The 13511-nt window shown below is 34.7% G+C and overlaps 3 protein-coding genes across 11 annotated transcripts in view; 2 read left to right on the top strand and 1 right to left on the bottom strand.

Moving 5' to 3' along the window:
* The window catches only part of Hiw (MYC binding protein highwire), a 209205-nt gene extending 206607 nt beyond the window's left edge, over positions 1-2598 (bottom strand). For 2 of the 4 annotated variants that reach the window (XM_083109482.1, XM_083109491.1), the window contains exons 1-4: positions 1399-2598; positions 682-745; positions 362-601; positions 42-195 (exon numbers count right to left, since the gene is read on the bottom strand). In XM_083109482.1, the coding sequence (XP_082965608.1) occupies positions 42-195; positions 362-601; positions 682-745; positions 1399-1493 (553 nt within the window). In that variant the 5' untranslated portion in view covers positions 1494-2598. The remainder of the gene's footprint in view (positions 1-41; positions 196-361; positions 602-681; positions 746-1398) is intronic. The other 2 variants (XM_083109501.1, XM_083109511.1) reach the window with 1 other exon arrangement.
* Positions 2032-7140, top strand: LOC145977496 (RING finger and SPRY domain-containing protein 1). Of its 6 annotated transcripts, none has more exons than XM_083109583.1 (12): positions 2032-2217; positions 2861-3090; positions 3165-3485; positions 3565-3730; positions 3803-3985; positions 4073-4139; positions 4229-4369; positions 4468-4583; positions 4676-4819; positions 5056-5273; positions 5371-5631; positions 5716-7140. In XM_083109583.1, exons 3-12 carry the CDS (start codon positions 3274-3276, stop codon positions 5801-5803), a joined length of 1596 nt encoding a protein of 531 aa, XP_082965709.1. In that variant the 5' UTR covers positions 2032-2217; positions 2861-3090; positions 3165-3273; the 3' UTR covers positions 5804-7140. The 6 variants fall into 6 exon arrangements, with proteins under 6 accessions (XP_082965709.1, XP_082965739.1, XP_082965728.1 ...); XM_083109613.1 differs by lacking the exon at positions 2032-2217 and adding an exon at positions 2224-2631; XM_083109602.1 differs by lacking the exon at positions 2032-2217 and adding an exon at positions 2224-2674 and having other exon boundaries at positions 2866-3090.
* Positions 7141-9988: 2848 nt separating this feature from the next.
* LOC145977402 (serine/threonine-protein phosphatase 4 regulatory subunit 1) overlaps positions 9989-13511 on the top strand; it is a 138397-nt gene continuing 134874 nt past the window's right edge. The window contains exons 1-2 of the mRNA XM_083109360.1: positions 9989-10010; positions 10097-10141. Coding sequence (XP_082965486.1) covers positions 10004-10010; positions 10097-10141 — 52 coding nt within the window. The 5' untranslated portion in view covers positions 9989-10003. The remainder of the gene's footprint in view (positions 10011-10096; positions 10142-13511) is intronic.

Genomic DNA, 13511 nt, shown 5'->3' with positions numbered 1-13511 from the left:
TATCAAATTTTTAAAGTTTTTTGATATTCAAAGATACAAACCAATAACATCGTCTGGTTCGAATTTGAGGCCTTCTGGTAGTTGCCCTTGTAAAACGTCCAGTAAAGCCGATAACGCTTTTGTACATAAGATTGGATCAATTGTTCTACTCTCACGCATCAATGTAAAAACACTTCTTAAACCAATACCTACAATCTTTAAAAAAGACTTTTGTTACAAATATATTACACATTTATCGAAAAGATTTATATTATAGCTATACATGTGCTATTTATAATATTACAATACAAATTTAGAGTATAATTAAATATCACAGTAAAAGATACAAGTTAATATAGACATCAAACATATGAATTTTTACCTTTGGTAAGTTTTGTATAGTTGATATTCTATCTTCATCATCACTTTCTGTATCTATAGTATCACTAAGATCCGGTGGTGGAGAATTACAGTTTGACGTTCTATAAACTTCACTTGACAATTTTGTATGTTTCTCTAGAATAGCATTTCTCACACTAGCAAATACAGCAAATGCTGAAGCATTACAAGACGTTTCTATCTCTGGTGGATTATTGTAATTTAATTCTCCATTTAAATCAATCTGTATACATATAAAGGTTGTCAAAATTTATTTTACCCTAGACTAGAGGAGATGAAATTGATTATTATAATTGCTAATACCTTTTTCTTGTCCCGTTTACGAATAGCTTTATTTTTCTTACATTTCCTCCATTCTCCCTTATTCCTACAATAAAATATTATTATAATTATTATAAACTACTATAATTTAATCTTCCATTTAAATTAATTTATATCCTTAAAACACAAATATCAAAACATATTTGAATTGTATATATAGCAATAATCGCACATAAAATTTTATTATAGTTATGATAAAATTATTATAGTTTTATTATAAAATAATGTGTATTATTATTAGTAAAATTTTATTATAAACTAATAATAATATAATTATACATACATATATTATTATAAAATTTCTGTTTATTCTTTGCGAACACTTGGACAAATTATTCTGTATACATGACTAAAAATTTTAATATTATAAGGAAAAAACAGCAGGGGGACTCGAAATCACGGGGATTAAATATATTGAAGTGTTAAAATTAAGAATAAATAAACGAGAAAAAAAGAATTCCTAATAAACAAAAAATTTGAGGTTACGTTCTAAATCGATATAACGCGCCTGAGACGTGTTTCATTAACGTCGTTTTACCAATAAAGAATCTCTCTCAATCAGAAATTGAATTATCTAATTTCTACCGAATCATCAACCGGTGGTTGACAGCCGGTCAGCGGGTGAAGTCACCGCCGATCTGTCGAGTAAACAAATCGCGAGAGAGGTTATACGTCACAGGATAATTTCGCGAATCGTACCTCTGCGCCTCGGCGACATTCCTGAAGAGATCGTAGAAACACTTGGCGTAGTTGTCAGGCTCCGGCAAAAGCCTCTCGTTCTCCCCGGACACCATGATTCGCGCGAAATCCTCGACGATATATGAGTCACCAGGTCATTTTTCGCGACACTATTGATCGTTGACAAGCCGTCTAGTCGTCTTCTCCCCATGTGACGACACCACGCATCTCGGGAGCCTGGAGGAGAGACGCTCCGGCGAAGACCCCGACTTCCTCGACGAGCGCGAAACGTCGTCCTCTCGCGACCGGCGATCCGTCCGCTCCCCGGGCAAGATTATCTCCTTCGGCGTGATTCAAAAGCGAAACGTCTCTCGCTCCGTTTCGCGTTTGTGTTGACAGACGTGCCACTCGCCTGACGCGACTTCGATAATCGAAGCGATAACCGAAGCGACTCCGGACCGCGCGAACTTTGGAAATGGAACGTACTTATGTCGTCGCGCGCGACAGATGAATATTTCAACGTGGACGCTAAATGTCAACGCGTCACATATACACGACGCACACACGTGCATGCACGTATGTACGTCATGCGTATATTTAATGAAACATTTTACGATAACATACAGGAAATCCTATACATATTATTGCGTCATATGCGAGCGTATGTTTCTCGAGGGAATGTTTATTACAACAGCCGACGAAACAATGAAAATATCGCGATATAAGGCGAGGTGTCAATTGAAAATATTTATAACGCGAGCGATCACTTTTATCCGGCTTTCCAAGTGTCAATGTTACACGTGCGGAAATGTCAGGGACGATTCTTTTCACCTGCTCTAGGTAAGACGAGGAGAATCGGTGGTTCTTTTTTTTTCACAGCGTATACAGCGCGATACGAGTCGATTAATTTATTAATCACTGGATTGTGCTCGACGAGAGGCGATCGGGAGGCGATCTCGGTTTGCGCGAAATATCGGTATCTTGTACGCGTGCGTCTCGGGACGAATACAAAACGCGATACGACACAATCTACACGAGATAGATACAAGGACCCGGAGAACAATTCGATAACGTGTCACGTCGAGACTCGGGGAGCCATTCGTGGAGAGCCCTTTCCAAGTATTAGTACTTGCTGCCGCGAGACTGACAGATTAACATCCAGCAGGATCAAACACACACATTCCGCACTTCGTGTTCTACCTATATCGTGAAATCACTGTTGTGATAGATTATCGAAGACACATAACCTCGAAGGCAAAGGATTCACTCAAGTCTCGTTTCTGATCGAAAGATTCCTGTAATCATATAAAATGTGATATGTATATAATTATCTTAGAAAAAAATATTCAAAACACACACACACACACACATGATCCATCTTTTTATATAAAGACACAAATAAAATAAATTGAATATCTATACGTATATTGATTCATGAAATGCATCTTGTTTTTACCTGAGATCTTTTTTAATTTTCTGTTAGACTAGCAGACAGGAGGCATGCATGAATTTTAAATATGTGCAGTTTCAAACTGAAAAGCAAGTTGTAATGAACAAGACTTGAGGCGTGCAACACTACTTTTACTTTGCATTTATTTGTGAATCATGAAGGTGTAATGTTAAAGTGACACGAAGCAGATAAAAGTATGCTTATAATAGTATATCATCTGTATGTGGTAAAAGGATATGACTTGTCATGATATCGTTTTTTCGGTAAGTAAAATTAATCTTGAATTATATGTATCGTATAAAGCAGTATTTGTCATTTTCAAGTTGTTTAATTTCAGCCTAGTCAAATGCAAGATTTGATAGTACGCTTGTTCCACTGCTCTGTAAATGTAACTTAAATAATAGGTAATAATTCGCTAAAGTTATTAATACAACAAACTTGTGGGAATGGGCAATTGTTTGTGTAAAGATTCTCCAGAGCTCGAGACATATGGCAGTAACAATCATGCGCAAACTCAAAATACCATAATACCAGAACCGAACATAAGTTTGGTTTCGTCCAGCGATTCAGCATCTTCTTCTTTTAAATTTCCCACATCGGCAAACATTGACAAACTTGTATTAGAGACGCTCGGAAGTCTTGATACTCTGGTAGATAAGTAAGTACAAGACATTGTAATACCTGCAAATATATTTGTTTTGAATTTTTAATGTGGATTTTTGTCTTTACATATTTAGCGATCATGAACCACCACCAGCAATGTTAAAATTGAATGCTATTGCGGACAAGGAAGATGGTTGGATACAAGTAGTTAGCTCTATGGTCAATGTTATTCCAATGCACAATCCATTAGGACCTTCTGTTATAATATTACTATTAGATGATTGCCCTTTACCTTCAAAGGTTGGAATTTATTTGTTACATTAGAAAAATTAAAATAGCAATAATAAAAATAATCATTTTTTCACACGATAGGACTCTGTGCTACGATTATCACATATGTTTCAACTATCTCAAAGACTTGGGCAAATACAAATTACAGCTACACAGCAACGCAATATATGTGTTGTACTTGGTTGCATCGCAGAGAAACTTGCTGGTCCTAGTAGTATAGCGATATTATCTGATGCCACTTTAGATTATCTTGTTTCAAATTTGGTATGTTAAATTTTATATTTAATTGATTTTAAAAAATATTCAATGATATATCTGTCAATTATTTCCAACATAATTTTATTTTTTCAGCGAGAGGATGTTGAACCTTATGTAATGTTATATTCTTTAATAGCGCTAGAGAAGTTTGCACAGACAAGTAAGCGAAATATAAAGCAATTAAATGTCTCTATTTTTCATTTTAATCAATATGCAATCAATACATTAATATTTATAATAAATCAACAGGTGAAAATAAGGTAACTATCAAGAAACGCCTCATGTCAGAAAAGCAAAATCCATTACTAGAATTGGAGAAATGGGCCACGGAAACCCATTATGTACGTCGTCAAGTCGGTTTCTGTGCACAATGGTGTTTAGATAACTTGTGTAAGCATAATTAGTTCTCAGACTCTCTCTCTAAATGTGTTATGTTTAACTTGTACCATTCCACAAACATAATAATGTATATAATTTATTCTTGTTAGTCTTGATGGAAGGTAGAAAATATTCTCATGACTCGGTCGATGTGACGGGTATTAATGTAATGTTAAATACAAAGGATGTAAGCGAGTACCTGAAAATATCACCCAATGGTTTGGAGGTAGATATCCTGCTATATTATATCTTTTCTTAATGTTATGAGTGTTTTATTATAATCCATTTTAATCTAATGATTATCTACTATCATTTCAGGCGCGATGTGATGCATATTCGTTTGAAAGTGTACGATGCACATTTCAAGTAGATTCAGGGATATGGTATTATGAGACACTTATAATAACTACAGGAGTGATGCAAATTGGATGGGCTACAAAAGACAGCACGTTTCTAAATCATGTAAATGATTTGTATCCACATTTTAGAGTATTTTTATTAATTTATTAATTTTATTAATTTATTATTAATTTTTATATTTATTAATATTAATATTTATTATATTAATATATTTTATTAATTTTTATTAATTTATTTTCATAATTTTTGAAAATAGTATTTTTATTATTAGACATATTACAATTTTTATTATTTTTGTACATGGATACAAAACACTAATTTTGATTTTTCTATGTTAGGAGGGATATGGTATAGGAGATGATGAGTTTTCTTTGGCCTATGACGGCTGCCGCAGACTGATTTGGTATAATGCACGAAGTGAAAAATTTCACGACAGACCATGCTGGAAATCTGGTGATATTCTGGGTTGCTTATTGGATTTAAATAAATTAGAGATAATATTTTCAATCAATGGTGTACCTCTTAAACCGTGCATTCAAGTATTTAAAACAGTAAGGTACATATATATTTTTTTTTAATCTCATGTTATCCAATTTTTTCAAAAAAATTCAAATAAGACTACACTCATTGATAACACTTGTGGATATTTCTAGATCTGGGTTCTTTGCAGCGGCTAGTTTTATGTCATTCCAACAATGCCTATTTAACTTTGGAAATGCACCTTTTAAATATCCGCCTACAGATCGAGAATTTCAGAAATTTAACGACTATGCTACATTGAAGCCAGAAGATAAAATCATACTTCCCAGACACATATATCTAGACCAATTGCGAAGACTTAGTGTTAGGGAAGATTCTTGTACATTATGTTTTGACCAGAAGGCATCAGTAAGGTTACTGCCATGTAACCATAGGTAATATATAATGTATAATTATATATTTTAATTTGAATTATATATAAATTTTTACAGTAATGTAATATGCAATAACTTTTCTAGAGGATTTTGCCAAAGGTGTTCGAAACAATTGATTGAGTGCCCAATGTGTAGAGCTACTATCGAAGAAGTAGCCTCAGATAACATATGACATCAATCATATCATATCAATGATGTTTTCTTTCACTACTTCTCTTATAACATGCAACTTTCATGGCAATGTCTCGAGATAATAATAACACTAGACAGTTTGCGCTGTATATTGTATACAGTTATCACATGTTACATAGTATTTTTCTTGCAATGCAATGCGTTAATAAATAAAAAGGACTACAAATTAATTGTAAGTGGAAGAATTCTACGATGATGTATTATTAGAAGAAAGATTTGAACAAGTTTTCGTTTTAAAAATCAAAGGACTCTAAGCGCAAACACAAATGTTGGAACAAAACATTTCTCTTCAAAACACTTTTCCATACTTCTCCATACTTTTTCTACTATATAGATTAGAAAAATATTATTTGTGATTTAAATATTATTATTCTCAAGATCTTAAAATGATGTATATAATTGAATATACATTATATAAATATGATTAATAAACAGAGAAGCAAATAGATGAAAGAAAACTATTAGAAATGAATGAAAGAGAATCATAAATCATAAGAGCATCAAAATCAGAGAGACCAGGAGAACCAATTCTTCTAACTCTATTTTAAAAAAAGTTCTACTTCTAGGCACTTTCCAAATGTCTAGAACGAAAGTAAGTTGTGTAATAATTATTGTAAAAATCGAACCAGATATATTGGCTATTACAAGTCAATCTGCAGTTTTTAATGCATAAAATAAAAACTGATAATTGAATAATGGTTTTGTTTGCTTTTTTCAAGAGAAATTTCTTAATTTTTTTGATTATTTTATGATTGTTTAAAATATTTTAAGCAGCTACATACTTTTTATTCGTCAACCAGATTATCTGAATTTATTCGACTTGAGAACTGTTGCCTTTGGATTTAATACATATATATATTAATATACAGACAAAATTTTATGTCTAAGGATAATTCAAACTTGGGATATTTTGATTGTACATTTATTAATGTTACAATATTCTGTGCAATATGCACAAGATCTGCATATTGGCTAGTATTAAGTCTATCTTTTTATTTTATATTTTTCAAATAGATAACAATAGCTCTTTTATCATTTGTGCCTAATGATTCTCACCTATGACTGAATCGTTCAATTTGAAAGAGATTATTCGTTCGCTCTTTCTCACTCTCTTTAATGTAACAATTTCTTCTATTAAAATTATATACGAAAGTTCAGATTATTTACAAACTATTTAAATTTTTATTTGATAAGTTGTGCAAGTAAACATAACTATAGCGATGTAATGTAAATTTATCTTTAAGAAATTGTGAAACATTAATATAGTATATATTACACTAAGATAACACATACATTCACATACATATACATATATTATATTCTTGGGATGATATAAAAAAAATTAATGTTTTATCATATACATGTATTTTTCAAACATTTTTTTATAAAGTCTTATTTTTGTTATCAATTACCTCTCCCATTATTTTAGCATAATTCCTATGTCTAGAAAAACAATAGTTTTTCAAACTTTTAAAATATGAATGATAAATTCACTTACCAATCATTGCATCGCCAACTTGCTGTTGCATTATTTATCATCATCTTGACTTTATTTCTAAAAATTAAATTAAAATGTATTAATATTATATGTCAAGATAGACATTTTGCTAAATATTCTGTTCAATTAATTTGGGCAATTAAAGTTAGATTATATTATATATTAGATATAATTATTCCATAAAAAAAAATATTTTTTTTTATTCTTTAAATTAATATACAATTATGTATTACTATTCTTAACATTCTCGTTATGTGTCTATATTTGCAGACAATATTCTCAATAATCTCTAATTTTTTATCAATATTTTAATAAAAGTATATTTGGAGCAACGGTTGTGCGAAGTTTACTTGACAGATCTGTCGCACTATCAATGAAATTTATTGTATTTAAGTATAATACAACAGTTACAGGATTTTTACACGCGCTGCACACTTACTTGCAGACAATATTTCTTGACAATTTAATTTCTTCATATAATTTCATTAATTAGACTTACTTTTTCAAGCTACAGTCACGAGGAGTTCACTTGAGGAAACTGTCAGAATTATCGCATCACCGACGTGATATATAATATTTGCGTACAATACGACAATCTCCGATACTTTTCTCAATTTCTTCTCGATTTTCCACGCACTTTTTTCGCAGTTGACGTTTACTTTCGATTATTTCACGACGCTTGATCGCTGATCTATCTTCACCACATCCATTGTCACCGCGCGCACGAATAGAAATATTCAATATCTCAATATCTCAATATCCGGTTCTGTTTTCTGTGGTCCGATTCCATTATTCCGAGTTCATAATACGCGACTTGAATTTTGCCATAACATTATTTGAGCGCCAAATTTTAAACGTCAATTACGCATTAATAATTAATGCATGATAAAAATTATTACACGATATATTCGCATTTTATATTTGCCTTATGTTCATTTTTGATATATATACAGGGTGTACCATTTTAAAAGTTCCACCTTCATAACTTTTCAGGATCAATGTTTGAAGGAAAACGATTCGGATAAAAGTTGTAGGGAACAAAGGGGGCTATCTAATAGTGACCTTGGATTCGACATTAAAGATCATTTCAAGGTCATTTGGAGATCAACTTCCGTTTTTTAAATGGGAACCCCTATTTTTTATTACTTATTCTTGTAGCTTATCTCGAGAGCTTTCCAAAACACTATAATAAAGTATTTCTTCATTCAGTACTTTTCGAGTTATGAGGCTTGAAATAATTTCTTAATTTTATATAAACCATAAAATATCTAGTAAAATATTCATTTTTCGATTATCTTACCTTAATACTTTTATGTACAAAATAATGAGAGGAATCAATTGGTGTAAAGAAAACATACAGTTGTTTTTAAGAAAAAATATGGAATTGTTAATTGCAAATTACATATTTTTTCTTAAAAACAACTATGTTTTTTCTTTACACCAATTGATTCCTCTTATTATTTTGTACATAAAAGTGTTAAGGTAAAATAATCGAAAAATGAATATTTTACTAGATATTTTATGGTTTATATAAAATTAAGAAATTATTTTAAGCCTCATAACTCGAAAAGTACTGAATAAAGAAATACTTTATTATAGTGTTTTGGAAAGCTCTCGAGATAAGCTACAAGAATAAGTAATAAAAAATAGGGGTTCGCATTTAAAAAACGGAAGTTGACCTTCAATGACCTTGAAAATGACCTTTAATGTCGAATCCAAGATCACTATTAGATAGCCCCCTTTGTTCCCTACAACTTTTATCCGAATCGTTTTCCTTCAAACGTTGATCCTGAAAAGTTATGAGGGTGGAACTTTTAAAATGGGACAACCTGTATATTAATGCCACATTTATATTCAATGACGTGGCATTTAATAGAACGCATCTCGTGACAGCCATATTTGATTCGCGCGCGACATCCATGTATTCGGAATTTTGGAATCGAACCACGACGCTCGAAGCGAATCGGAAATTGAGTTAGTCGGTTTCCGCTTTCGTCTACGATGCACGTCGCGCGCGATCGGTGCCAGGACGATTATGGTGTGGATATAATCGCGAAATATCATCGAATATCGCGAGTGCCGAAGATGCAAAGTCAACCGATCTTTACGATTAACGTCACAATTATTATATATCACGGTGCGTGCGTGTGTGTGTAATATTACGATGATGAAAATCACTCGGTCCCCTTCACGTCGTCTTATTGAAAATATAGATCGTTCGCAAGTGAAATATATCGGGAGTGCCGGGAAAATTATCGGACAATCGTCTATTATCCGTAAATACGAGTAAATCGTATCGATGGCGCGAATTCGTCAAGTGAAACTTCGCGCGACCGTAGCTTTGAATTTTGCAAAAATCTCTGCGAGAAATGAAGTAAACAAGAGTAAATATCGCCTGCAAATAAACATGTGGACATGAAAGTGTCGAGATCATTCTCGGGTCATCGTTTTATTACGTCAAAGTATTATATATCGCGTTGATAATACATGGTTGTCCTACTTTTGTCGAGTGAAAAATTGTACGCGATAGGCGCGACTCAGCCCTAGAGGAGGTTCAAACATGTCGCGATATCGATAACAAGCAGGCCGCGCGAGAAGTCGAAAGCCTCTTTCCAATCGATCATGGAAACCGACAGCAAGTTGAGCGCGTGGCCGCGAGAGCGCGCCGCAGTTTGTTACAAGATGGCGGGTGAGTGAGTGCCCGTGGGACGGGACGAGGCTGCTTCGAAAAACACGAGGGATTTTCCGCTAACCCGTGGTGTTTGTGGGTTTCAGATATATCCTACATCCAGACAGAGGATCTAGAGGACCCGGACGAGGGTGAGTACCCTGTAGAGCGCGAACGCGCCTTTACTTTCCGGAGGCACCGTCGTCGCGCGACACGCGACACGACGACCCCGTCTCGACGATCGCGACTCGCGTTCCTCGCGACGGGGGGATTCTATCGGGATCGCACGTCGACCCGGAAATCCGTCCCGGAGTCACGTGCTCGCGCGTGGATGCGCGCGATCGCGCGATCCACCCACGCGACGAAATCGTCGCTGATCGCGACGCCGTCTCGGGGGCGCGCGATCTCGCACGCTGCGGTTTTCGAGGTTAGGTCGATACGTCGCGGCGCGCGCGCGACCGGGGATCCTGGTTCCCTCGCGAGGATTTCCGACTCGCTCGCGCGAACCGATGTCCGGCCACGTTTGACAGCTGGACGTGACAGCCGCCGAGGTACCCCGCGTGACGCGCGTTCCGCGACGAGATCACAGGGCGTTTCTGCCGGGGGACGCGAGGGGGCGCTGTGGAACGCCACGCCGCACGCGGTGTTTATCTCTCGCGGCGCGAGAGAGAGGAAGGCAGTCGCGACCGGTGACGAGAGAGAGAGAGCGTGTTGTCGTTTCCGTCGTCGCGGCGGCGAGGACGTTGTTCTCGAGAGGCGAGATCGCGTCGCGTTCTTCGAATGAGCGATCATCTGCAATTCGATAGGGATCTCGAGGATCTCTTGCATCGGCGCCAATATACTCGGTGTTTATTAGATGTCGATTTATCGATAAAAATATTTAATTGATTGTTATCTCGAGGAAATTGACACGTTTAAATGAGACGTCGATTCGAACTTAAAATTATCTAGCTTAATCTTAAGATTAATCTTTTTTTTTAATATTCAATGTATTTTTTGTCAGATATCTCATATAGCACAGATTATTGTTGTTATATTGCAGCAACATTGCAATATTGCTGCAATATAATTATTTATATTATATTTTACATTAATTGTCATATTTGTATTCACTCTCTAAAAGTGAATCAGTGTATTATCACTCTAATCAGTGCTGTACTTATAACTGCTTGTAATCAGTGAATATTTACTGTTTTTCAGTGATAATACACTGATTCACGCTATAGTGAAAGTAGTATATATACTACTTTCACTAGACTGAATCAGTATATTATCACTGAAAAACAGTAAATATTCACTGATTACAAGCAGTTATAAGTACAGCACTGATTAGAGTGATAATACACTGATTCACTTTTAGAGAGCAGGATTAAGGAAGAGGAGTGATTTTTAAAATGTAAATTTGGCAGAATTAAAAAGCGAATTATACTTTAATCCTCATTAAAAATATGATCGAGAAATTCAACGTTATAGACAAATATTTTGAATGACGCCGACACTTGATTACGACCGACAGTTGCAGTAGACGTTTTATAATTGTCGCAGCGGGACGCGATTACGACTAACCGACACGATTATATTTTCAAATGTCGCCGATAATTGCAACCGACAGTTGCGACGATGTCGCAGATTGCGGATAAAAATGGGATTCAGGTATAATTGATACGCGCGACACATACGGATGCCGTTTTGACTGAAAACGCGCAATAATCGCCTAAAATACGGTGTGTTCGAGAATCGGAGTCATGAAAAGTGGCGGCATCTCGAAAGATGAAAGAAAACGGCGCAGTTCGTACGATCCTCTATCGGGGTTACTGATCTCTCGGCTCCCTCTTCTATCGTCTATTTGCGAGTGCCATCTGTCGTAAATAGGGACGTACCAGGTCGACGGTTTTCCGGCCTCGGAGAGCGCGTCCCCTCCGGGGATCTCCCTGAATTTGAAATATCCGGAATATCTGAAACATGCACGAGATCAAATTTCTCGCGATAATTCATAATTTACGCGATTATGCATAATCCAACGAATTATCCGGCGATTATTCCGGTTTGAGACGCGAACGTATTTATCTCCTCCGTTTCTCCTCGCGAGTATCTCCTCCGACGTCGAGCGAGCAGGTCCTAGCTGCCTCTTTATCTTACATTCCAGAGACCGTTTATCAGCTTCGCTCCGCTTATATTTCTAAGCGTCTAGATAGAGAGAAGTATATATTCGGATCAGTAACCTCTTCCCGATGCTCGAGCGTGCCCAGATCTAGAGATCGGGAGGATGTTACTCCTCGTGTGAAGCGGACATCGCTTTGCGAGTCGATTATTCGAGGATACAGGATGTCTAGTCCTTGAAAAAACATGGGAAACCTGGATTTCTCAGGGATTTCTTTTGCACCTGGAAAATCAGGGAATTCTCATGAAATTTTATTGGGAGACAGAGTTTTTTTAATTATGAAAATTCTGCTCTCAAACAGTTGACAAGTTAAGAATTATTAACGTTTAAAAATATATTAAATATATATCTATCTCTCTTTATCTTATTCAATATTTTAATAAAATATATATTCTTTTTTTATTGTAATTTTTAGTGACAAATAAAAATGTTATGCAAAATGATTATCTTGCGAAAACACATTCAGTTTTTTTTTTTTCAGTACATTTGTAAATACACATTTAGCATTTAAAACTTAAAAAGCTCCGTCCCTTCCTGAAAATGGAAAAATATTGCGTGCAATAAACTAATTTATTTTAAAAAGTTGCACCAAAAAATTTTTAATATTCTCTTGAATATCTCTCTGAAATTGTGAATAAAAATGCTTGGAAAATCAGAGAATTCTTTTACAAGATTTCAGTAGACACCCTGTTCAATTTATGATTACTAAATTTTACTCCCACGCTCATACATATAACATATAATCCCATTCTATTTAATATTTACTTTACTTCAAATACTTAACAAATACTCATTTCAAGTAACACTTATATGTAAAATTATAAAAATTATAAAAAAGGAAAATTTTACTTTATCGAGAATGGAATTATTATCGATAAGATGTCTTAATTAGCCATCATCGATTTTTTGTCCTCAATATTATCGTCAAAATCGTCTCACAGTTTGCTCGAAAATTTATGGGATTTTTCGATGGTGCTGCACGGCAATGACTATGGCAGCCATGGTAACTGCCGACAATCGATCGCGATTATGCAAATTATTTGGTAACTGGCTGTGACAGCTACTACATTAGACGTTTCTCGGGCATCGATGACTTTTGTTTTTTGTCCTTCTAACGCGAAATTATTGCAATCACTTACAACTTTCTTCAGCGTTCGCGTTTATTCTGATATAGCATTCTTGAACAAATTTTAAAAAATGATATAAAAAAAGAATTTAAATCTACTTGCGTAGAAAATTCTTATATTTATACTTGCTATACTTTCTTATACTTGCGTAGATAATTCTTTTTACGAATCAATAATTTATTAAACTTTATGTGGGCAGAAATTTTCTTTAAAAAAAAATAAGAGAAAAAATTA

This window comes from Camponotus vicinus, unplaced genomic scaffold, assembly GCF_025532165.1.
Source record: "Camponotus vicinus isolate PSW18456_S1 unplaced genomic scaffold, iyCamVici1.0 SCAF_1, whole genome shotgun sequence".
NCBI lineage: Eukaryota > Metazoa > Arthropoda > Insecta > Hymenoptera > Formicidae > Camponotus > Camponotus vicinus.
The sequence above is the reverse complement of the archived record's forward strand: the minus strand, read 5'-3'. Positions and strand labels throughout refer to the sequence as shown.